Source organism: Polypterus senegalus, chromosome 2, assembly GCF_016835505.1.
Source record: "Polypterus senegalus isolate Bchr_013 chromosome 2, ASM1683550v1, whole genome shotgun sequence".
Lineage (NCBI taxonomy): Eukaryota > Metazoa > Chordata > Cladistia > Polypteriformes > Polypteridae > Polypterus > Polypterus senegalus.
This window is the reverse complement of record NC_053155.1, coordinates 307,793,007-307,820,085: the sequence shown is the minus strand read 5'-3', so window position 1 is coordinate 307,820,085 and position 27,079 is coordinate 307,793,007. Positions and strand designations below refer to the sequence as shown.

Genomic DNA, 27,079 nt, shown 5'->3' with positions numbered 1-27,079 from the left:
ATTGCCTGACCCGGATGTGTTTCCAATCCTTCAGTCCATGTGACTTCCTATCACTTCCAGGTCAGATAAAAAGTCCTCTTCTTCATCCTGGAAGTACGTAATTTCCCCTGTCGCTTTGCCTAGGACGTACTTCCAGGTTATAGGGCACATTTGACTCTCTGGGCCTCCCTGCAGCGTCCTCTTTTGGCTCCTGTGGTATTCACAAGGCTGTAGAGGAGAACACCATTGTCCATGATTCCCTGCTGGTATCCGGGGCACCTCCATGCTGCAGGGATAGCTCCATCTGGCGGCCTGGGGGTATTGGCTGGGATGAAAAGCTGGCCATGGACCACAACAGGTAGCACAGCTAGTAAAAGGATAAGAGTTTGTGTGTCTGCCTTAGTGTCTGTGTGGTTGCTATGTCTCTGTCTTTCTGAAAGGTAGCATTTTTTATATATTCAACAGCACTGCTACTCATGTAAAAAGACTGGAGCTACGATTGGATGTGAAATTAAGAAATGCAAAAAATCTTATCATTACCCGTGTGCAAAAGAACAAAAAGCTATAACAATTGAAAACAAAGTCAAAGGCACTTTTGAGTAAGTACTTGTACTTCTAATCAGGTATTCCTTATGCTTAACAATGTTCTCACTTCTTTAAGAAATCTGATAGAGCAGCACAGGGGCATGTCAGTAGCCCTTTAATATTTGATTTTCATGTGTCAATACATTGGAGTACATGTCTGTGTTGTGCCCTTCCATGGCAGTGGATTGCATACTGAAAATAAGAGACTATTTACAGTGTTGTAGAATCAATTCTTTGCAGTTCTGTTTTTTTTTTCCTATTACTGTTCTAACAGTTTGCTTTTTCTTGCTTTGATGCCAGCAAATTGTTTATCTATTGCTTGATTACTTTTTTCTACCAAATATATTGCCACCTTTTTTATTTAGATATTTTATGCCACTGTTTCAGAAACTGCAAACCTGACTACATTGTCATATTAACAAAAAGGAGCTGTGTATGAATCATAAAATTAAAATATATTTGACGATGGCAGCTTCTTTTTCCCTGTTTGGTAAGCAAGTCAGAGCTCTGAATCCTATAACAGGCCTAATAAGGTGTATTCCTATAGCAGAAACTTTGTTTTCAGGAATTAATGAGTTCCTATGTAAGCCCTGGATCACTTGTTGTCCCCTGCCATTTTCGTTTGTTTTATTCTCACCGTACAACAGGAACTGTAACTTTTTATGCAAAACATGTGACTGGTAAAGAAGAGTGGTGCATTTCAAAGTCGGGTGTGTTCAAGAGGAACCCCCCACTTATTGCTACAATATGATGGGAGGTGGCGGCTATGAAGAGTAATATGGTGCAAAATGCTATGCGATTGAGAATTTGGGAGTTCACGGGGGACTCCCCTAACTTATTGCTTCGAAAGAGATTGTGACTTCACAAGGGAGATCATTGGTTTAATATAGTGTGGCTATAATTTATACTTGACACATCACATGAGGTGAAAAGGATGTCAGGTTTAGAACAACACCCCTGCTCGCTGCGCACTGAAATTATTTTAATTATACGCCACGATGGAGGTGGCGGCTGTGTATCCAAAATAGTGAATTTCAAAGAGAGGCTGGTTACTTGGGTGCCAGAATGATGAGTGAAGAGCTTAATATGACGCAACAGGTCATCAAAACCTGAAGTTCACCTGTTCTTTATGTAGGTCCCCTATTCATGAGGATATTACACACATCCTTCCTTCACTGCTTTTGGTTGATAGGTCTGACACTCCATCTTCTCCTTTTAATCCTCTTATAGTCACTTATACCAGACTCAACTCATCTTCCATCAGCAGAGTCTTGCATCCCCTACTGTGATATCATTAGATATGTGACACTTACCAGACACTGTCACTTACTGACAAGGAGCACGGTGAATGAATGAAATGTGTTTTGGTTGCTCATCTTGCACACACGTTGTGGTGTGGTCTGCGGGCAGACTTTGTTGAAGCAGGCTGACACGGCAAGGAGCATTCACAGCCCTTATGAAGGCACTCGCAGACTGCAGAACAGACAGCAGAATTAAGCTTTATTGTTTGGCGCACATACAGATACATCTCAGATGGAACAATGAGCCTCCAGGAACAGGCACCTTTTTCGTTTATTACAATTCTTATCATTTAAGCCATCATTCTTCCTCATCTGACTTCTAGCATTCCATTGCTCTAGTCCTGCCCTTAATTAATCTACCATTATCTCTCGACTGGGTGGGTGTCAAACTCTTCGCTGTCCATCATATCTGTTTGACAGCCCCTACTTGCACCCCTCTTCTTTCCCAGTGCTCACCCATTATTTACAACCCAAGAGTTTACATTCCCCTCCTTAACAAGGGGCCCATCTCTTCTCAACTCTCCTACACATCCAGACTCTTAACATGAGAGATAATGGTGGACTGTGGCTTATACAGGGTAATAAAAATATATAGGCATGAGCTTTTTAACTCCTAACTCTCACATTTTAATACTTAATAAAATATAGTGTCTACTTTTCAGTGCCTACACCAAGGGTGGGCAAAATCAGTCCTGAAGGGCCACAGAAGCTGCAGGTTTTTGTTCCAATCCAGTTGCTGAAATTAGAAAACAATCCTTGCCAATAATTTCATTTCATGGCTTGTTAGTGCTTTAACTCTGCCATGTCAGGTCATTTTCATATCCTAGATTTTTTTCCTTTCTAAGGATATCATCCGAATGATTTGAAATCTAAAACGAGTGAGTAATTCTCAGTCTTTAACTTTTTTCTCTTCACTTTCCTTCCAAGTATGAGGGATATCCAGAAAAAAAGGTTACAACAGCTGTTAAAGATCGAAAAATGAATATATTTCAACCAAATTTACAGGGTGTGTTCCAAAATATGTGTTTATTTCTCAACATAATCGCCGTCAACTTTGATGCACTTCTTCAGCCTGGGCACCAGCTTTTTTATACCCTCGTCGAATACGCTCCGCTCCACCTCCGAAAGCCACTTCTCCACTGTCTCCTTCACCTCCTCATTGTTGGAAACATGCTGACATGACATTACCTCAGGTCCATAAGTTTCCACAAGCTGACGATGGATCTCGGCCGCGGATTCGCGACGCAAAGTGAGAAACTTGATGACCGAACAAATCTCGCATCGGCGGTAGGTGGAGCAAATGGCCTCAGCAGAGGTTGATGAACTCGCTTGCTGTGATGACATTTCACAACTGACTGACGCGGTCCCAGGCTTATTTTGACCGTTAGGACCCCCCTACATGCAGGTATGCCAACCTTCGAAAAAAAAATTCACTGCACCCTCCAGGGCACTTGTAACCTTTTTTTCTGGATATCCCTCGTATTTAATTAAGCCAAATAGTGTGTGATAAATACACACAGGTGTAAATGGAAACAAGCCAAATGGAGAAATGTTGGTTTCCTTTGTCATTTGCATCTTATTGCTAACTAGCTGAAATACCTGGCATTGCCCGGGAGGAATGTTTTTTTTTTAATTGTTTGAGAAAAATATAATTAAAAAAACCCACAACTTTAAAAATAAATTAACAAACAATGAAGACTCACTAATGTGCTTGTCTTGTAGTCATTATATTATATTATTTTATTTTTTTCTCCAGCCGTCTGGAGTTTTTTTTTCTGTTTTTTCTGTCCACCCTGGCCATCGGACCTTACTCTTTTTCTATGTTAACTAATGTTGTCTTATTTTAACTTCTTATTTTGTCTTTTCTTTTTCTTTTCTTCATTATGTAAAGCACTTTGAGCTACTTTTTGTATGAAAATGTGCTATATAAATAAATGTTGTTGCAGTCTTGTATGTATGTTATCATCCAGTTGATTCTTGGAACCGGCCAACTCTACTTTATTTCAAAAGCAACAAGTGTGCGGTGATGCCCAGACATAAAGAATGCTGGCAGTCACCTCCAGTCCACCCTCTGGTGGTCATTCAGAGTGTCCGTGTCAACTGGATGATAACACGCATACAAGACCGCAAGATCACCCCCCACCCTACCCAGAAGGGGGTGGGTTAGGGTGGATTTCACCCTACAGTACTTTTAGTCGACCAATGAGAAACATGTGTACCAAGTGTCATGAAAATTGCTCCAGCCTTTTGGAAATGAAGCTGAAACATACATACATACACACACACACACACACACACACACACACACACACACATATACTGACTTTTATATACGAGGGATATCCAGAAAAAAAGGTTATAAGTGCCCTGGAGGGTGCAGGGAATTTTTTTTTTTCGAAGGTTGGCATACCTGCATGTAGGGGGGGTCCTAACGGTCAAAATAAGCCCTGGACCGCGTCAGTCAGTTGTGAAATGTCATCACAGCAAGCGAGTTCGTCAACCTCTGCTGAGGCCGTTTGGTCCACCTACCGCCGATGCGAGATTCGTTCGGTCATCAAGTTCCTCACTTTGCATCGCGAATCCGCGGCCGAGATCCATCGTCAGCTTGTGGAAACTTATGGACCTGAGGTAATGTCACATCAGCATGTTTCCAACGATGAGGAGGTAGGGGAGACAGTGGAGAAGTGGCTTTCGGAGGTGGAGCAGAGTGTATTCGACGAGGGTATAAAAAAGCTGGTGCCCAGGCTGAAGAAGTGCATCGAAGTTGACGGCGATTATGTTGAGAAATAAACACATATTTTGGAACATACCCTGTAAATTTGGTTGAAATATATTCATTTTTCGATTTTTAACAGCTGTTGTAACCTTTTTTTCTGGATATCCCTCGTATATAGATGAGGAATTAAAAACCGAGAATACAGCTGTTTAAGACTAAAATAAGCAATAAGGGTTCAAAGTTTTAACGAGCGAGTTGACTAAAATGAAGCAGGAGTGTTAATTGAGCAATAAGGGCTTCTTATTAAGTAACAGGGTCGGAGCAAAAATCTCCAGGAACGACATTGCCCACCCCTGGGCTACGAGCTCAACCAAAACTATTTTTTGCTGATGGAAGTAAAAAGTTGTTACAACGCTGGGAAAATTACATCGCAAAGACAGTTGACTATGAAGAAAAGTGATGTCATTTGTTTTTGAAACTCTTAATTAATTTTCTATGTCACAAAACAACAACAACAACAACATTTATTTATATAGCACATTTTCATACAAAAAAAAAATGTAGCTCAAAGTGCTTTACATAATGACGAATAAAAGACACAGTTAGAAAATAAAATCAGTTAACATTAATTAACATAGAATAAGTAAGGTCCAATGGCCAGGGGTGGACAGAAAAGAAAAAAAAAAAAACTTCAGACGGCTGGAGAAAAAAATAAAATCTGTAGGGATTCCAGACCATGAGACCACCCAGTCCCCTCTGGCCATTCTACCTCACATAAATGAAACAGTCCTCTTTGGATTTAGGGTTCTCACTGAAGGTCTTGATGATGATGGTCACGTAGATTTCTGGCTTTCAGTCCATCAATGTTGGAGCATCATGATGCTTTGAGTAGGTGGAGGTGGTGGCCGCCACCACAAAGAAACCAGAAAAAGAAACAGAAGAGAGAGTTGGGGTCAGTACTAATTTTAGAGCCACCATGAATAGTTATTATGAAGAATTGAACATACAGAGTATCAGGATTTTGATTAAAGTGAAGTTATGAGAAGGCCATGTTAAAGTAATGTGTTGTCAGCAGTGTTTTAAAGTGCTCTACTGTATCAGCCTGGCGAATTCCTATTGGCAGGCTATTCCAGATTTTAGGTGCATAGCAGCAGAAGGCCGTCCGCCTCACCACTTCTTTTAAGTTTTACTATTGGAATTGTAAGGAGCCAAGTGTGCCAAAGGTGGGATACCTGTTAATATATCGTAAAAAGGATTATAAAACTAAAAATAAACTATGTTTTGTGCCAGTCAATTTGAGGTTTAGGGACTGAAACTTTTTTTTTTTGCATACATGTTGAATTTCCTGTAAGATGGAAACAGAACCATTTGAATAGCCACAAGACTATAGCATTGTGCTAGTATGTTCCACTTCCTTATGAAACAATGAACTACCTTTTTTGAATCTGAATCTGAAAAAGATGTGATTTGGGAATTTTTGTAATATAATAAGAAAATTCACTTGTGTATTCCAAGACTGGAAACGCACATATCAGATATGCAGACGCAAATTGCAAGGAATGGCAAAACAGTAATCGGACTGTTTGTGGTTTTATAATGTTTCTTTTTTTTTCTTTCAGCTGCTCCCATTAGGGGTTGCCACAACTGATCATTTTCTTCCATATCTTTCTGTCCTATGCATCTTGTTCTGTTACACCATCACCTGCATGTCCTCTCTTACCACATCCATAAACCTTCTCTTAGGCCTTCCTCTTTTCCTTTTCCCTGGCAGCTCTATCCTTAGCACCCTTCTCCCAATATACCCAGCATCTCTCCTCTGCACATGTCCAAACCAATGCAATCTCGCCTCTCTGACTTTGTCTCCCAACCGTCCAATCTGAGCTGACCCTCTAATGTCCTCATTTCTAACCCTGTCCATCCTCGTCACACCCAATGCAAATCTTTGCATCTTTAACTCTGCCACCTCCAGCTCTGTCTCCTGCTTTTTGGTCAGTGCCACCGTCTCCAACCCCTATAACATAGCTGGTCTCACTACTGTCCTGTAGACCTTCTCTGTCACACTTGTTGATACCCGTCTGTCTCAAATCAGTCCTGACACTCTTCTCCACCCATTCCACCCTGCCTGCACTCTCTTCTTCACTTATCTTCCACAATCCCCATTACTCTGTACTGTTGATCCCGAGTATTTAAACTCATCCACCTTCACCAACTCTATTTCCTGCATCCTCACCATTCCACTGACCTCCCTGTCATTCACACACATGTATTCTGTCTTCTTCCTACTGACCTTCATTCCTCTCCTCTCCAGAGCAAATCTCCACCTCTCCAGGGTCTCCTCAACCTGCTCACTACCATCGCTACAGATCACAATGTCATCAGCAAACATCATAGTCCACAGGGACTCCTGTCTAATCTCATCTGTCAACCTGTCCATCACAATGCAAATAAGAAAGGGCTCAGAGCCGATCCCTGATGCAATCCCACCTCCAACTTGAATGCATCCGTCACTCCTACAGCAGTCCTCACCACTGTAACACATCCCTCTTGTACATATCCTGTACAACTCTTACTTACTTCTGTGCCAGTCCCGGCTTCCTCATACAATACCACAGCTCCCCTCTAGGCACCCTGTCATATGCTTTCTCCAGGTCCATAAAGATGCAATGCAACTCCTTCTGGCCTTCTCTAAACTTCTCCATCAACATGCTCAGAGCAAACATGACATCTGTGGTGCTCTTTCTTGGCATGAAACCACACTGCTGCTTACTAATCACCACCTCACTTCTTAACCGAGCTTCCACTACTCTTTCCCATAACTTCATGCTGTGGGTTATCAATTTTACCCCCTGTAATTAATACAGCTTTACACATCCCCCTTATTCTGAAATATCAGCACCAGTACACTTCTTCTCCACTCCTCAGCCATCCTTTCACTTTTCATGATTCCATTAAATAATCTGGTTAAAAACTCCACTGCCATCTCTCCTAAACACCTCCATGCTTCCACAGGTATCTCATCTGGACCAACGGCCTTTCCGTTCTTCATCCTCTTCATAGCTGTCCTTACTTCCTCCTTGCTAATCCGTTGCACTGCCTGATTCACTACCTCCACATCATCCAACCTTCTCTCTCTCTCATTTTCTTGCTATTCTAGTCAAAATTGTAACGGATATTATTCGGCCATTTATGTATTGTGATGAACTGGTGTGTCTTTTGCATCAACAAATGTTAGGCAGTCAATTTATCTTTGCTGTTTTTAAGTGGATTTCAATTAGTGTTGACAAAAGGGTTAATGAATCATGCAAAAAAAAAAAAAAAAATACAAAAACGCCTTTTGTGTGATTATGGCTGGACTCCCACATTTTTTCTATTTATTTTATTTATTTTTTAACTTTTTATTGAATTTATAAAAATTAAATAACATCCCATACAAGCAAGTCAAGTTTTACAAAATTAGGTTTGAAACAAATCAACCCCTACCCATGAGAAAGAGAGCTTATGAATGTATGTTTAATAGTAATAAAATAATATTAGGCTCACGCTAATGTGAAATCTTGGTTCTGCTACTGTTCAATACGTACATACTGTGGGCCTGATGAAATTAATTTTAAAATTGTTGAAATATGGAGTGGTGGCTCTGTGGCTGGGAACTGCACTGGTATCTGGAAGATTGCCTGTTCAAATCCTGTTACTACCTGAAGGGATCCTACTCCACTGGGTCTTTGAGCAAGACCCTTAACCTGAAAATTACACCGCAGGCTCTGTACAATGGCCGACTCTGCGATCTGATCCCCCACAGATCATGTGAGAAGATTCCCTTGAGGATTAATCCAAATTAGCTTGTGGTGTGTGACTGTGTAGTTGTCGCATTGCACATACAGTAGATGTAAGTCCCATGACGCCATGTGCAAGAAGTTTGACTGAACTGCTGAAAATTAGGTTGCTTTACTCAAATCATAATGTGCTCTTCACTAAATACGTTTAGATCGTAAAAGGAGAAATGGTAAAGAAAACTCTTTAATTCTGCAAAATTCATTCTGTTTTGCAGACTTTATTGCAAGGACGATGCTAAATTGTGTCCTGAAGGTTAGTACCTGAATTTACTCTTTGAATCTAGCATTACAGAGGGCAAGTGTTGGACTGAGTTATTGCAGCACATCTTTATGCTGTGGGGTAAAACACTGCTGCTGTATGGGAATAATCAAACAGGCAGGCCATCCATATCTAGACATGGTGGAAAAGAGTCCAAAATGCCATCTTTTACAGCCTTAATTAGAAAACTCTCATGAGTAACACAAAAATACAGTATGGGTCTTTTAAAGCATAGGCAGGGTTCTCAAGACACACATACTCTTAAAAATAAAGGTGCCAGAGTGTTTCTTTGGAGCAATGCCATAGGGGAGCCATTTTTGGTTCCTAAAAGACCTATCCATGTGAAGGTTCCAGAAAGAACATGAAAAGATGGTACCTGACTGATGAAATAAAAGTGGGTCCTGTTTTGAAAAGACTGCATGCAATAAATTCAGGTTTTTTTAATCTGTTAGTGTCCTGCTAGGTTGCCTACCATACATTAAACATTTCAGTTTTTTCTACACATTATGACATTTTTCAAAACACAAAGAACCAACTTAATATACAAAGAACCCTTCCCAGAATGAAGTGGTCCTTGGTCAAGCAATGGCTCTACGAGGATCCGCACAACCCAGTAAAAAGCCAGCAGTTTTAAGAGTGCACATAGCAATTAGTGGCATGCATGGTCTAGCATCCCTGCCAGGATGGACTACCTTTCCTTACCTGGCCCAGAAGGCCAAGGTGGCAAGTGGATAGGAAGATTGCCAGGGTGTTCCTTGCCTTATCCAGATTGGTTACAGAAGATGCCAGTGCAGGAGTGGGCACACTGGCATTCAGGCAGGGTTGGACTGAGTAAGAATATCTGGTTGGGAGGCCAGTGTGATAAAAGGACAGGTGGGGACATCCTAGCAGGGCTACATGCCAGAGACACTAGGTGGCAGCTTCCCTGGCCGACGCTACTTGTGTGGACACCTGCAAGGCATGATGTTGGGAACTGTAATCCCATATGGCAGCCTTGTCGGGTTTTGTTGGTGCCACCAGGGGGTGCTGCAGGGATCAGTGATCCCTGTTTTGTGGGGCTTCCACTTGAGCTGGAGGTGCTTTCAACAGGCTATGCCCTAGAAGTACCCTGGGTCTAAGATTAAAGAAGCCGCTCAACCTCATCCAGGTGTGTCAGAGTCGGGTGGGAGATGGACAAAGCTCACCTGGAGAAGTGGGAAAGTGAGGGAAAAGAGAAGTATACTTGTGTTTATGTTACTTTCAAAGTCTTTTGTAAGGTATTTATGTTAATAAATCTTTTATTTAAAATCGGGTCTTATGCCTGTACAATTGTGCCTGGGGTTTGGGGGTGCAGCAGCGCCCCCTGCTGGTCACAACATGCAGTGCCCACCCTCCATTAAGAAAACACTCCATCACAAACTGTTCTACAAACGTGGGGAACCTGGACAAACAACATGATTTTAAAACCATCTCCTGGATGTGGGGAATATACCCTACAAGAACAACAACGACATTTATTTCTATGGCATGTTTTCATACAAATGATGTAGCTCAAAGTGCTTTACAAGATGAAGAAAAATAAAATTATCCATCCATCCATCCATTTTCTAACCCGCTGAATCCGAATACAGGGTCACGGGGGTCTGCTGGAGCCAATCCCAGCCAACACAGGGCACAAGGCAGGAACCAATCCTGGGCAGGGTGCCAACCCACCGCAGAAAATAAAATTAGGCAATACTAATTAACAAAGAAGAAAGTGAGGTCCGATGGCCAGAAGGACAGAAAAAAAACAAAATCTGCAGGGGTTCCAAGGCCATGAAAATAACCAGCCAGCTCCCACTGGGCATTCTACCTAACATCAATGATCTCAATCAGTCCTCATGGTTTACAGGCTTTATGTGGAAGAATTTGATGTTGATGGTCATGTGGACTTCTGGCCTTTGATCCATCAATGGAGGGACAGCACTGTGCTTTGATCAGGTGATGGTGTAGATCACCACCACAGAAAACCGGAAAAATAACAGAAGAGAAAGTAGGGGTTAGTACGGACTGTGGAGTCATGATAAAAATTATTATTCAATGCATATACAGAATATCAGGGTTACACTAAAATGAAGCTATGAGAAAGCCATATTAAAAGAATTAGTTTTTAACCATTTTTTAAAGTGATCCACTGTATTACCCTGGCAAATTTCTATCGGTCAGCTATTCCAGATTTTAGGTGCATAACAGCAAAAGGCCGCCTCACCACTTCTTTTAAGTTTAACTCTTAGAATTATAAGCAAAATAAACAGAAACTAAAACTTATTTTATTTTCAACTAAATAACCTCTTGATTTGCTGCAGGAAGTGGAAAACGCACTGACCGTGATGCTGTGTCCAGTGACATCAAGGAACCAAAAGAAGTCGTGAGTCCTGCCGTAAGATTTATTACTAATTACTGTAAGCCGGTGCATTTATTTGGTAAAGACGTCATGTTAGTCCCTTAATAGTGTAGTGTTAGTATTTGGATTATAAAAAGACTTGTCTGAGGGTTTTTTTTATTTACATTGAACTGTAAAATGCAATGTCCTAATGTGTTTGAGACCACAGATACAGAAATTTTGACATCTGTTATTTTATATTGAGCGCACATATTTACTGTGGACCTTTAACACTTTGTGTGAACATTTTTATTACTACATAAAATTTACATTTGTTTGTTAACTGTTCAATTTTTCTAGATGGCTTTCCATATTTTCATAACTTATTGTATTTAAGAATGTGTTAATTCCTGTTGAAACTTATTAAGCTATTTGAAATCGGAACCTAGTCTTGCCTAAATGGCCCTAATTATTCTAAGCAAGCATATTTTGGAGGTTTCTCGTATAACACAGCACTGTGTAAAATCAGAATGTGCACAAGTAATTATTCAAATAGGCTGCTGAATATGACATGCAGTGTGTAGTGTCCAAAGTAATTCCATTTTGAAAGTCTGCAGCCTTTATTTGCCTCTTGTTGAAGCAGGCTGACACAGCACAGGTGCCCTCAGCCCCAAGAAGGCACGCGGAGACTTCAGAGCAGACAGCAAAATTAAGCTTTATTGTATGGCGTGCACACAGAGTCGTTTAACACTAGAATTGCCAGAGTCTATGAAAAAACTCGTAGATCCGGCCCACCTTAAGACTGTTCTCACCTCTCCGCCAGCGTCCTTTGTCTTTTAAATGTGCCGATTAACAGGAGCAGCAAGCAACCGGCTATTCCATTCCCAACTGTCGCAGAACATTCACTAAGTTTTCCCAGCTCATGCTTTGTTTGATTATTTGGGAGTGACTCAACTGCTGGAGTTTTAGAGTGGAAATAATAGATCGTTATTTGGAACACATGCATTTCATGTTCATTGCTAAAACTGAAACTTTGTCATATTTTAGTAATAAATGTTACAAAATGTAGTTATCAACTATAGAATGTGTGAAGCCTGATTTTCAAAGATCAAATAAACACCTTCACAAAAGGTTCAAAAACAACACAACAACTTTTGTGGCGTAGCGCTAAGATTTGCCTCTCAGAGTGCAGCATTCTTATCATGTCTCAGAGACTCGAGTTTGATTCCTTGTTAGGGAGAAAGTGTTACTTTTATTTTTCTTTTTAAGTATGGCTGCGCTGCCTGCCTGCCTGCAAGCGTCTGCTTTCTGCATGCTGGGGCGTTTTTATTTTTTCATCCTAAGTAAATTGTTAAGTTTAAAATGTTGATCACGGTTATTTCTGTTGATTAATTCATGCTTTCATTCACTATAGCTAATACTGTTATCACGTGGTCGCTGCTTTTGCCTGTTGTATACAATCTATCTTGTGTCTTTATCTCCACTCTCACTGCCCGCTTGCCTGCGTGTAGCGTGTGTCGATTGATAAATAATTTAATGTATTTTCTTTTTAACCTCAAACATGCTTTTACACATTCTATAGTTTATGCCTACATTTTGTAACGTTTATTACTAAAATATGAAAAAGTTTCCGTTTTAACAATGTGTTTACACAGATTACTGTAGAAACGGAACCCACATGAAATGCGTGTGTTCGAAATAACAATCAATTATTTCCACTCTAAAACTCCACTTCACTCCCAGGTAATCAATCAAGGCATGAGCTGGGAGAAGTTTGTGCACAATCTAAGTTGATGTGGGGATGGAATAGCCGGCTGCTTGCTGCTCGTCTTAATTGGCACATTTACAGGACAAAAGAAGCTGGCGGAGAAGTGTGAACGGTTTTAAGGTGGGCCGGATCTACGAGTTTTTTCGTAGACTCTGGTAATTCTAGTGTTAAGATGGGACAATGAGCAAACAACTAAAAGCAACTATTTCATTTATTACAATTCATATCATTTCAGCCATTATTCATCCTCATCTGACTCCTAGTCCTGCCTCTGTTTGATTACATCACGTGTGTCGAACTCCTGTCCTGGTGGGCCACAGTGGCTGCAGGTTTTCATTCTAACCATCATTTTCATTAGTGATCAGTTTCTGCTGCTAATTAACTTCTTTTTCCTTAGTTTAAATTGACTTGACTCAGGCCTCTTAGCTGTCTCTTTTTCCTTAATTAGTAGCCAAACAATACTGAGACACAAAACAAGTCGCAACATAACCATCTCATCTGTGGCCATCACACAATATCTGAAAATAAAGAAAGGTGAAGGTATCGGTAAGGTTGATCTCTCAGGTCACCAAAACATTCTGATGGTGTTCTTATAAAAAAATCAACACTTTTGGAAATGTCTGCTGTGGCAGAATGAGAGCAGCAAAAGGCCATGGAATTAAATAACAGGTTTAATTAACAGCAAGAATCAGCTTCTCATTAAGAGATTGGTTGGAGTTTGAAATCCCAGTTTAGCTGCTCATCTGTTGGCTCGTTTCACGTCTCCTTTCTGTTTGGCTGTCATTTAATGAAGAAAGGAATAAATTCAAAGGACTGAATCCTTAAAAACAGGGCTGTTAAAATGAAGGGAAAAAGAGTTAATTAGCAGTGAAAACTGGTCACTGATTAGGAAAAGGGTGAGAATGAATACCTGCAGCCACTGCGGCCCTCCAGGCCCGGAGTTTAACACCCCTGGATTACATCGATAATTCTTAGTTAAGGGGGTGTCAAACCCGCTCTGTCTATCTTATCTGTTTGATAAGGACTATTCTTACTTGCTACCATTATTTACAGCCATTCCCTCTCTGAGCTTAATAACCCATTGGAGGTTTCAAGCTCATACAGAATAATAAAAAATATGTAGGCTTTTTAATTGTAACTCTTACATCTTAATGCTTAATAAAATATAGTGTCTACTCTTCTTATGTGCTTATAATACTTTTCTAATACATAGAGATTACCAATTTTAAGAATACAATTTTCTATAACCTTAATAAGAAAATATTAAATGTGTAACCATACGTACCCTTGTCATTTTAACAGTATATATAGCATGATGACTGAAAGAATATAAACTCAGCAAAAAAAGAAACGTCCCTTTTTCAGGACTGTGTATTTCAACAATAATGTTTTAAAAATCCAAATAACTTTACAGATCTTCATTGTAAAGGGTTTAAACAATGTTTTCCATGCATGTTCAATTAACCCTAATCAATTAATTAACATGTACCTGTGGAATGGTCGTTAAGACCTTAACAGCTTACAGAAAGTAGGCATTTAAGGTCAGAGTTCTAAAAACGCAGGACACTAAAGAGACTTGTCTACCGACTGTGAAAGATGCCCAGGGTCCCTGCTCATCTGCGTGAACGTGCATTAGGCATGCTGCAGGGAGGCATGAGGACTGCTGATGTGGCTAGGGTAATAAATTGCCATGTCCGCACTGTGAGACGCCTAAGACAGCGCTACAGGGAGACAGGAAGGACAGCTGATCATCCTCGCAGTGGAAGACCACGTGTAACAACACCTGCACAGAATCGGTACATCCGAATATCACACCTGCGTGACAGGTACAGGATGGCCACAACAACTGCCCGAGTCACACCAGGAACACACAATCCCTCCATCGGTGCTCAGACTGTCCGCAATAGGCTGACAGAGGCTGGACTGAGGGCTTGTAGGCCTGTTGTAAGGCAGGTCCTTACCAGACATCACCAGCAACAACGCCGCCTATGGGCACAAACCCACCTTCGCTGGACCAGACAGGAGTGGCAAAAAGTGCTCTTCACTGATGAGTCACGGTTTTGTCTCACCAGGGGTGATGGACGGATTCGTGTTTATCGTCGAAGGAATTGAGCACGTCTGGGACCTGTTGGATTGCAGGGTGAGGGCTAGGGCCATTCCCCCCAAAAATGTCCAGGAACTTGCAGGTGCCTTGGTGGAAGAGTGGGGTAACATCTCACAGCAAGAACTGACAAATCTGGTCCAGTCCATGAGGAGGAGATGCACTGCAGTACTTCAAGCAGCTGGTGGCCACACCAGATACTGACTGGTACTTTTGATTTTGAGCCTCCCTTCATTCAGGGACACATTGTAAAACATTTTTAGTTTATGTCTTTTGGTGTTGACTCTTTTAGTGTTCATACAAATATTTACACATTAAGTTTACTGAAACTAAAAACAGTTGAAAGTCAGAAGACGTTTCTTTTTTTGCTGAGTATATTATGGAAACAAGTATAGCCATATTTGTCTCTGCTAGAATACCTTCCTTGTAAGAAATTTTGCCATCTTTAATCCTTTTTTTAAAAAAAATTAAATTGATAAAGAAGCCAGGTACCAGCCCACCAGGGTTTTGCTGTTCAAATTCTTGTGCAAAGTTACATCCATTTATGTACAAAATACAGCATCACAGAATATCTCAATTCTAAAATAACTGCAGCGTTCATCATTATGAGGGATGTTTCGTACTCTAGCACTGCTGCCTCGCAGTTAGGACACCTGAGTTCGCTTCTCGGGTCCTCCCCGTGTGGAGTTTGCATGTTCTCCCCGTGTCTGCGTTGGTTTCCTCCCACAGTCTTAACACATGTAGGTTAGGTGCATTGGTGGTCATAAATTGTCCCTAGTGTTTGCTTGGCATGTAGGGGTGTGCGTGTATGCCCTGCGTTGGTCTGGAACCCTGCCCTGGGTTTGTTTCCTGCCTTGCGCCCTGTGTTGGCTGGGATTGGCTCCAGCAGACCCCTGTGACCCTGTAGTTAGGATATAACGGGTTGGATAATCGATGGATGGATGGATGGCTGTTTCTTACTCTTAAAGTTTTTTTTGCACTAATGGCAGTGTTCATTTTGACAATACAGTTTGATTTAGTTTTAGTCTTAGTCTTCTGGCTAAATTACATTTTAGTTGTAGTTACATTTTAGTCATTTAATTATTGTTAGTTTTAGTTGACAAAAAACAAATCAATTTTAGTCAAGACAACTGGTTTTAGTCGACTTAAAATAAATGTAAATTAGTCAAACAGTCAAAATAGGACAGAAATCTTGTTTAACGTATGAATATGCACAGAATGTACTGTACCTGTAAACTATTATAAATACATAATTAATTAAAAATTAAAAATAGGCAACTAAATAGTAATTATTGAAGATAACAGATAATTAATAAATCATAGCAGTAAAACTAATAATAAAAAACAACAGTAGTGACAAATGTTCTTCATATAAATCAACTGCTAGGGGCACATTTTATACTGTATTGAGGATTTGTTCTGTTCTCTGTATTGTATTGTATTGATCCCCTTCTTTTTGACACCCACTGCACACCCAACCTACCTGGAAAGGGATCTCTCTTTGAACTGCCTTTCCCGAGGTTTCTTCCATTTTTTTCCCTACAAGTGTTTTTTTTGGGAGTTGCTCCTTGTCATCTTTGAGAGTCAAAGCTGGGGGGCTGTCAGGAGGCAGGGCCTGTTAAAGCCTGTTGCGGCACTTCTTGTCTGATTTTGGGCTATACAAAAATAAACTGTATTGTATTGTATTGTATTGTATTGTATCAAAGGGCAGGGGGCAGCAGAGAGTTCAGAGTCTGGACTGTCAGGGGGTAGCAGCTGTTGTAGTACCCAGCAGAACTGATTTGGATGCTACAGTACCTTCTACCAAATGAAAGTGGGACAAAGAGACCACAGGTGAGGTGGCAGCGGTCCGTCACAATGCTGTAAGCTTGGTGGATGTAGTGGTTTACAAGGATAGAGGGCAGAGAGGACCCGTTGTAGGACCTCACGGTCAGAGACACTGCAGTTCCCAAACCAGACAGTGACTCAGCTGGTCACAACGCTCTCAACGGTGCCCCCCGTAAAATGTGGATGAGAACAGCCCATTCTCTTAACTTATCAGTATTTGAGTTTAAAAAAAATTGTCCTTGGTTTTCATTCTATAGACATAAGTAAGATAAGATTTCCTTTTAATAGATAACGTTATGTGCAAAGTTTTGTAGATTATATAGTATATGCTGATTGAAAATATTTTATTTTGTACTTTTTTCTATAGAAGGAGATTGGATCGAGATCACTCAACAGGTACTTTTACATTTTCATGTTTTCTTGGGGGTTTGGACTAGGTTGTGTCATTTGCTCAAGTATGTTCCCTTTATCTGTATGCACTGTTTGCATGGTGATCTGATGTCTGGTGTTCAATTATGATGAACAAGTCAACAGTTTTCATGGTATGCAATTACTTTTTCACATGACCGTACAAGTTTAATTATTTCTTCAGTAAAATTACGATTAACACTACAAAAACTTTTGCATACTTGAGCTCCCACAATTCACGCGTTGTGACTCGCCTGTTTTTCTTTGAAGCAAGTTACCGACATTCGATGGGAAAAGACGAGCCCCGTGCCGAGCCTGCGTTTTGTTGAAAGCAGCCGCCGTGCATGAACCCTTTGCATGACCAGCAGAACCGGGCCTGCTTTTACACCACAATGAATGTCTTCTGTCAAATGGTCTTTTGTCAGCCATGGCCTATTTGAGTATGGTGCCACTGTGCAGAGGCATTACACTTTCGGATGTTCTGGAGTGGTCCTTAATATATTAGGGCTGTCATCAAAAACCTTCCAAGCAGTCTGTAATGATAATGACATGAAAGCTAAAAGAAAAAAAAACACTTCTGGGGAAGTCATGTACATAAAAATGAATAAAATGATCTCAATGGAAAATTAGTCAAGTATGAAATGTTGGTTATTAAAGCTTAAAATACTACTACTAAAATAATTCCATGCCATTCATCGCTTTATTCTTCAATCCCACTGGGTAAAAGTCGCATCTTTTTAAAGTTCATTTTACTCTGCCATATTTGTTGGTGTAACACATCTTCTTCTTCTTCTTCTTCTTCTTCTCCTCTCAGCTGCTCCCATTAGGGGTTGCCACAGCGGATCATCTTCTTCCATATCTTTCTGTCCTCTGCTTCTTGTTCTGTTACACCATCACCTGCATGTCCTCCCTCACCACATCAATAAACCTCCTATTAGGTCTTCCTCTTCTCCTCTTCCCTGGCAGCTCTATCCTTAGCATCCTTTTCCCAATATACCCAGCATCTCTCCTCTGCACATGTCCAAACCAACACAATCTCGCCGCTCTGACTTTGCCTTCCAACCAACCAACCTGAGATGACCATCTAATGTACTTGTAATGTAACACTCTTTTTACCTCTTTTTATTTTTATCAGTTCATTCTCTTTACTTAAGTTGCTTTCTTGCTGTATGTCACAAAGACATCAGAATTCTTTGACTCTTGATCTCCATAAAGCAAACAATTATATAATAACTTCCACAACATACATTTCACAGGGGATAAACTATAAATGGCTTGGAATGGTGATGAATAAAATGCATGGCTTTCATCAGACTTTCAGTTCTGACATTGAAGTTTCTGTCAGTTGAGGTCCATGAGCAGAGCACAGGCTCACGTGAAATGGCACAGTTAACTGAAGAGACAACCAGTAGCCATTTAGCCTTAAAAATAGACACATTTTTAAAAAAAAATCCAAAAGACATTATGCAACATTTTTAAGTATCAACTACCAAAGAGACTGTGACAGAAAGGGCCAGAGAAGCAGATGTAGCCAGTCCTCACTCTCCCACTGCATCCAAAGCACAGCTACTACCCTGCATTGCTAAAAGAAAACTGAACAGACCACACAGAAGTCACCATGCTTTTCGGGTTTTATTCCAATCGACTCTAGCTGCAGGCCTTCTAAGCTCCACTCCATTGAGGAGGTTGTTGCTTTATATGATATGTCAGTGATAACACCCAGTTACGCTATGGTTAAGGGTGAGGGTTGGGAAATGAATATCTGGCTCAACTGACAATAAAATACAATCTAATTGGCTCTCCAGTGGAGCTACTAGATCACGGAGGCCCACCACTGGACTCATCTCAGTCATTCAGCAACAGAAAAATGAACAAACACATTGTAGTGAAGAATTAATTTAGTTCAGGATTAAATTACAACCACTACACACATCAGGTCAGAGATTGATGAAGATGTCCAAATTCTATTTATTAAGTTCTTCCAAAGTTACATAAATGTGAAGTTATGGTCTGAATAAAATAATAAACATACAGTAAATTATCTATCCCAGTTTCTTTCTCTTAAATACGTCAATGTTAACATTAGTTATTAATAGGGTACTTTATCCACTAGATGGCATATTACACTCAAGATAACATCAATATCAGATCAGGAAATTGCTAGAACGATAAAACCATAAAATATTTACTCAACTTAAATAAGTTAATTGTTCTTGATATAGATATAGATATACATATTATACATGAGGAAACTGTAATACTGTAATTCTAAAACTAACAATAAATGTAAAACTCCAAATAGTGTCTGTTCAACTATGCTTTAGCTTTCTCAAAACATCTATATTTTAGAAACTGTACTGAAATATTATATACTGTATATCCAAATTACAAACATAAACACATAAACCAAATACTTTATGGACAAACAATTAAATTCCACTTACTTTATATATACTTACACAAACTTTCACATTTAAAGAAATGAGGCTCCTATTCTACTGTTAAGATGCCACCAAACTAATTAATAAGAGTTCAAAGTGAAGCCCTGTGATTGGCCAAGTTCCCTTTCAGCACAGGCCAATCACAATAACTAAATTCAAGGTGGACACCAACTTAATTAAAGGAAAACAACATGCAAATGCTATATTGCCTTTCAAACACACATCATCGGCTGCCTGTCATATATATCCCTGTTGCACTTGCAAGACATAGAAAAGAAAAAAGGGGAACAACTTACAGGCCAAATGAATAGCATAAAGAAGAAACATTAATGTATCACCCTATTCATTATTTTCAAATAACAGAACAATAATCAGACTTTGAGCTCACGATTTATGTTCTTCTCTCTAGCCACACTAAGTACAGCTATAAAGGGGCACACAAAGCTTGCAAGTCATCAGAGAGGAGCAAATGTCAATGATATATACTCAGCAAAAAAAAGAAACGTCCTCTGACTTTCAACTGTTTTTACTTTCAGTAAACTTAATGTGTAAATATTTGTATGAACACTAAAAGAGTCAACACCATAAGACATAAACTAAAAATGGTTCACAATGTGTCCCTGAATGAAGGGAGGCTCAAAATCAAAAGTACCAGTCAGTATCTGGTGTGGCCACCAGCTGCTTGAAGTACTGCAGTGCATCTCCTCCTCATGGACTGGACCAGATTTGTCAGTTCTTGCTGTGAGATGTTACCCCACTCTTCCACCAAGGCACCTGCAAGTTCCTGGACATTTCTGGGGGGAATAGCCCTAGCCCTCACCCTGCGATCCAACAGGTCCCAGACGTGCTCAATTCCTTTGACGATAAACACGAATCCGTCCATCACCCCTGGTGAGACTAAACCATGACTCATCAGTGAAGAGCACTTTTTGCCACTCCTGTCTAGTCCAGCGAAGGTGGGTTTGTGCCCATAGGCGGCGTTGTTGCTGGTGATGTCTGGTAAGGACATGCCTTACAACAGGCCTACAAGCCCTCAGTCCAGCCTCTCTCAGCCTATTGCGGACAGTCTGAGCACTGATGGAGGGATTGTGTGTTCCTGGTGTGACTCGGGCAGTTGTTGTGGCCATCCTGTACCTGTCACGCAGGTGTGATATTCGGATGTACCGATCCTGTGCAGGTGTTGTTACACGTGGTCTTCCACTGCGAGGATGATCAGCTGTCCTTCCTGTCTCCCTGTAGCGCTGTCTTAGGCGTCTCACAGTGCGGACATGGCAATTTATTGCCCTAGCCACATCAGCAGTCCTCATGCCTCCCTGCAGCATGCCTAATGCACGTTCACGCAGATGAGCAGGGACCCTGCGCATCTTTCTTTGGGTGTTTTTCACAGTCGGTAGACAAGTCTCTTTAGTGTCCTGCGTTTTTAGAACTCTGACCTTAAATGCCTACTTTCTGTAAGCTGTTAAGGTCTTAACGACCATTTCACAGGTGCATGTTAATTAATTGATTATGGTTAATTGAACATGCATGGAAAACATTGTTTAAACCCTTTACAATGAAGATCTGTAAAGTTATTTGGATTTTTAAAACATTATTGTTGAAATACACAGTCCTGAAAAAGGGATGTTTCTTTTTTTGCTGAGTATATATGCAGTATACAAAAATACAGGCTAAATATCATTTAAAACAAAATTATCATAAACTAAATTTAATATTATTAAATAATTGAGGGATTTTGAGGAAATGAAACTAGTTAAATGAATCCCTGTTACACAGTCACAGCCAGACATGCACTACAGCGGAGTTATTTAGTGAATGTTCAGAATCAATACAGTATATCAAGTTAGCTCTCCTCACTAGAAAACAACGAGTAACCTTGAAAGCTGAATGCACAGCAGTAAGCTCTTTATTTACTGGCAGTCTTTGTCAGGCTCAGTGAGGTATGGAGATTCCTACTCAGATTAAAGGACATAGATGCTCGCTTTCTCCTTAACCACGAGGAAGATCAGGATAGGTAACCATAGCTATTGTTTCAGAGGCAGCCGAGCAGCACATAGATAGATAAAACTTTATTTGTCCCCAGGGGGAAATTTGCCATTCTACAGAAACTCTTTAAATAAATAAATACATACATACATAAATGGATAAATAAGTATATATAAACACACACTATGATCTGAACACACATCTCAATGACTAAAAAATAGAAATACACCAGAATCCCTAAAGCCTACAATAAAAGTCGTAATTCTGGCCCACCTTAAATTCCTTCACACCTCTCCATCAGCATCTTTTGTTTTGTAAATGCGTCGATCAGCACAAGCAGTCTTCTGTCCTCCCCTGTCCCGTCCCCCACAAGAAGGAAAGGAAGTTCTCCCAGTTGAAGTCTCTTCATCATGGTATGAGGTGCCTGGAGTAGTATAGTATAAATTATATATTGTTATTTGGAATACATACATTTCATGTATGTCCTGTGTCTACAGCGATCTGGGTAAATGTAGGATGTGAGGTAAGAAATGTTGAACACATAACTAAGACAGAAACTTTTTCCATGTTCTACTTAAGTTTGCATATGCTGGATTTATGTCCAAGTGTCTGTTGATGGCGTTCTCATTTGATAACCAGGATTCAGTCAGCTCTCTGGCAATTTTTGTACTGGCCTTGAATTTTACTTGTACATTGTCCCAGTTAAATGTATGTCCTGTTGATTTAGTGTGCGTATAGATCAATGATAGTGAGTTCTTTCTTCTGACGGCGTTGTGGTGTTCCTGCATACGTGTTGCGATTCTTTTTGAAGTTTGTCCTATGTATACCACTGAGCACGAACTGCAGGGAATGCTGTACACTGCGTTTCGTGTTTTTGCTGCCGATTTCTTGTTTTTAGCACTAAAGTGACCGTACGCAGATTGATGGTGGGTTTGTGTGCTATTCTGATGCCTGACTTGGCCAGGATGCGTGCAACACCTTCAGACATCATGTGATGAAAAGGGGATGAGTGCCAGGTGGGGTGGGGGTTCCGATTCAAGTCAATTGTTTGCTGAGTTTTTTGGCATCTTCTGTGTAGGCTTCGATTAATAAATGTTTTTGAGTATCCATTTGAAGTGAAAAGATGGAAGAGATTGCATCTCTCATTCATTTTTGTTTCCTTCGTATTACAATGGGTGTGAACTCTTCTGAATAGAGTTTTAACACAGCTCTGTTTATGAGATAATGGGTGGTTGCTGGTGAAGTGTAATATCTTGTACTATGTGTAGAAGTCTGAAACCAGACCCACACCCTGCATCCAAAACACATAACATGAAGAGTTTTACATATTTAATAAAAGATACATTTAAAAAAGTTTGAAAAAAGAATGAACAAACAATTGTGTTCCCTTTAGTTTGTTGGGATGACTAGTGTTGGGTCAAGCCCTGTTTGTTTGAGGGAGTCATTGTTTATGGCTTGATTATAAGAAATAAATGAGCATTGCCGTGTTTATATTCAAACATAATGAGGGATAAATTCAAAGGTGTGCATTTTGCCTGTATTGTTTTGGTATCTAGAAAATATTGAAGTAACTTGTACAATAATATAATTTGTCTTTAAAAGGAGTCAGACTATGAACTCTAGGAAGCGGAAGAAGCCTACTGAGATGTTTCAGTCTGGTAAGGAATATTTGACTTTCCTAGTAACTTCCACAGTCTCCAGATCAGTGGTTCCCAACTTTTTCTATTCCCCACACCCCTGGAAAATGTTTGATTTATGTTTGTATCCCCTCAAAATAATGTCACATCTGAAGATGAAGTCAAACTTCTCATTTTTGAACCGTAAATTGAACCACATATAGTGCTACCGGTGAACAAATTGAACTCCAAAAAATACAGGCATAAAATTAATATAAATGAAGTCATTTACTTTTATAAATCTCAATAATAATGTTCTATATAAATTGTCTTGTGTAGCTTAACACTAGAATTACCAGAGCCTACGAAAAAACTCGTAATTCCGTCCCACCTTAAACTGCTTCTTAAATCCCTTCACACCTCTCCACCAGCGTCCTTTGTTCTCTAAATGTGCTGATAAAGAGAAGCTAGGAGCAGCCGGCTATTCCATCCCCCCACCAAGTTAGAACGTGCACGAACTTCTCTCAGCTCATGCCTTGATTGAGTATCTGGGAGTGAAGTGGAGTTTTAGAGTGAAATAATAGTATGGCGTTATTTCAGTGCCACTATTCTGAGCGCACGTAAAAAAATATTGCAAGTGCAAGTGTTGCATTTTGAGGAGAAATTTATTTTGAGCGTACAAAAGCTGAATTTGAGTGAACAAAATTCATTGCTGCGTGCAAAAAATGTATTTCAGTGTTTGCACTTATCCATATACACACACACAATAGCACCCCCTCTCGCTCAGTTTTTTCATTTGCGCTTGCTCGCAATGTGTTGCTTGCGCTCACAAAATTCTCTGCTGCAAGCGCTCAACTCTCTGTACACCGTTATAAGTGTGCCACAAAACCAACCAATCACAGACTTGGTTTCAAAAATTCTGATTGGCTCTTACGGTCTCCAATCAGCTCGCTAGCTGCTGCATTCCGGAAACAGTCCGAAATGTAGCTAAATCCAGCTAAACTCAATTAAACCCCAATTTGCGGATAATATCTTTAATTATTTTATTTTAAAATATATTATTTGTTAAGACTATCGTTGGTGTAGTATAATGTAGTTGCATTATACAACCATGCCAACTGACTGTTTCCGGAATGCAGCAGCTAGCGAGCTGATTGGAGACCGTAAGAGCCAATCAGAATTTTTGAAACCAAGTCTGTGATTGGTTGGTTTTGTGGCACACTTATAACGGTGTACAGAGAGTTGAGCGCTTGCAGCAGAGAATGTTGTGAGCGCTAGCAACACATTGCGAAAGCAAGCGCAAATGAAAAACTGAGCAAGAGGGGGTGCTATTGTGTGTGTGTATATGGATAAGCGCAAACACTGAAATACATTTTGCACGCAGCAATGAATTTTGTTCACTCAAATTCAGCTTTTGTACGCTCAAAATAAATTTCTCTTCAAAATGCAACACTTGCACTTGCAATCTTTTTTTACGTGCGCTCAATATTTTTTTACGTGTGCTCAGAATAGTGGCACTGAAATAACGCCATATAATAGATCGTTGTTTGGAACACACGCATTTCATGTCTGTTCCGTTTCTACAGTAATCTGTGTCAACACATTGTTAAAACAGAAACTTTTTTTATATTCTAGTAGTAGATGACAAAATGTAGGCATAAACTATATAATGTATGAAGCCTGAAGTCCAAATAGCAAAGAAACATTTTCACAAGAATAACACAATTGCACTTTTATTCAAACATATAACTGCAGAAACAAAAAGCCGCCTTAACATGCGACATTGACACCAGTTTACTGTAACTGACTCCGTGGTTCAATAGATCAGCCCCGCTTGAATCAAGGGTCACGGGTTCGATCCTGCCCCTCCTTTTGAGAAGTAAACTGCTCTTAGTCTTACTGTTTTAGAATAAAAGCATACATTTGATTTCAGTCTGTAACAGCCGGTGCAATTTATGATCTTTGTAAAGGTTAGCTTTTTTTTTTTTTTTTCACTTTTCAGAATCAATCCATACAACCCCATCTGACAGGGCTGTTTTCACTAAAGGCGCTATAGCTCTGCAGTGTACCACGATGCATACTAACGCTACCCATGGTTCTGACACACAAACGCTGGCGAAGCTGCCTTCTTCGTATCTCACCGTCACTTGCTTTTCTTTTTATTCAGTTTTATTGAGTGTTCCTGCCAGTCCCCATGTTGCTGTATGCTTTTCTTTTGTACTCCAGGACATGCAGAGGAAAGAATGGTAAAGACCAGTAACCGGCGCTATATGCAATCATCAGACACTCCCCATCTGCCCGTGTCGCTTAAACACAGGAACATATATTGGTGTAAAAGTATAACAAAAGTGCACTTTTATTCAAGTGCACTTTTTCCATCGCCTTTTCCTGTAAGAAGCAGTGTACACACTTCTCTCTATGCTGTGGTTTCTATTACACACCTGAAAGAAAGAGACAATATATGTGAAAATATAATCGCACTAATGCAATATTATTTGAAAACGAACAGCGTCAGATCGGGTGTGAATTTATGCAGGAACTGGAAATTCTCTGATGCGGGACCTTCCCCCAGGGAAGAAAGTACAGTGTCAGGTGCTCATTCAGTGTAATAGAAACCATAGCACAGAGAGGTGTGTACACGGCAACAAGTACACGTGTCGTAAATGTAGGAAGGACGGTCCTTGGGTGTGTGGGAACTGTTAATATTTGAATGTGATGATTTTATATAGCACGGAATGAAAATCTGCACTTCTTAGCATTGCACCATGCAAGATGTCGTATCAATCGCCTACTGTAACTTGCTTTCTTTTTCTTCGGTTATACAGGTAGTTTTGAATAAAAGTGCACTTGTTTTGTTTGCGAAATGAAGTGTCTGCGTGCACTTTTCGTGGCATTACACGTGTATTTTTGAGCATGCCCGTTTGAGCAGTATAAAAGTATTGAAAAGTATAACAAAACAACGGGCAGATGGGGAGTGTCTGATGATTGCATATAGCGCGAACTTACTGCTCTTTACTATTCTCTCCTCTGCGTGCCCTGGAGTACAAAAGAAACAGAATACAGACGCGCTATAGCTCTGTGCTGTACCACGATGCATACTAACGCACCGGTTCTGACACACAGGCGCTGGCGAAGCTGCCTTCTTCGATCTCACCGTCACTTGATTTTCTTTTTATTCAGTTTTATTGAGTGTTCCTGCCAGTCCCGCATGTTGCTGTATGCTGGATATTTTCACATGTATTGTCTCTTTCTTTCAGGTGTGTAATAGAAACCACAGCATAGAGAGAAGTGTGTACACTGCTTCTTACAGGAAAAGGCGATGGAAAAAGTGCACTTGAATAAAAGTGCACTTTTGTTATACTTTTACACCAATATATGTTCCTGTGTTTGAGCGACACGGGCAGATGGGGAGTGTCTGATGATTGCATATAGCGCCGAAGTTACTGGTCTTTACCATTCTTTCCTCTGCATGTCCTGGAGTACAAAAGAAAAGCATACAGCAACATGCGGGACTGGCAGGAACACTCAATAAAACTGAATAAAAAGAAAAGCAAGTGACGGTGAGATACGAGAAGGCAGCTTCGCCAGCGTTTGTGTGTCAGAACCGGGGCGGGGTTGGTAGCGTTAGTATGCATCGTGGTACACTGCAGAGCTATAGCGCGTCTTTAGTGAAAACAGCCGTGTCAGATGGGGTTGTATGGATTGATTCTGAACGCGACTGAGAGAATGAAAAGTGAATAAAAAAAAAAAGCTAACCTTTACAAAGATCATAAATTGCACCGGCTGTTACAGACTGAAATCAAATGTATGCTTTTATTCTAAAACAGTAAGACTAAGAGCAGTTTACTTCTCAAAACAGAGGGGCGCAGGATCGAACCCGTGACCCCTTGATTCAAGCGGGGGCTGTATCTATTGAACCAC

General features: G+C 40.3%; 1 protein-coding gene and 1 pseudogene across 2 annotated transcripts in view; one reads left to right on the top strand and one right to left on the bottom strand.

Moving 5' to 3' along the window:
- Positions 1 to 27,079, bottom strand: part of LOC120524051 — a 658,450-nt pseudogene that overhangs the window by 395,681 nt on the left and 235,690 nt on the right.
- The window catches only part of LOC120524050 (PHD finger protein 6-like), a 58,198-nt gene that overhangs the window by 16,026 nt on the left and 15,093 nt on the right, over positions 1 to 27,079 (top strand). Inside the window, exons 3-7 of one of the 2 annotated variants that reach the window (XM_039745877.1) lie at positions 445 to 578; positions 8,630 to 8,667; positions 10,998 to 11,059; positions 17,078 to 17,106; positions 23,145 to 23,200. In XM_039745877.1, the coding sequence (XP_039601811.1) occupies positions 445 to 578; positions 8,630 to 8,667; positions 10,998 to 11,059; positions 17,078 to 17,106; positions 23,145 to 23,200 (319 nt within the window). Of the gene's footprint in view, positions 1 to 444; positions 579 to 8,629; positions 8,668 to 10,997; positions 11,072 to 17,077; positions 17,107 to 23,144; positions 23,201 to 27,079 lie in introns of both variants that reach the window. The other variant, XM_039745876.1, reaches the window with a different exon arrangement.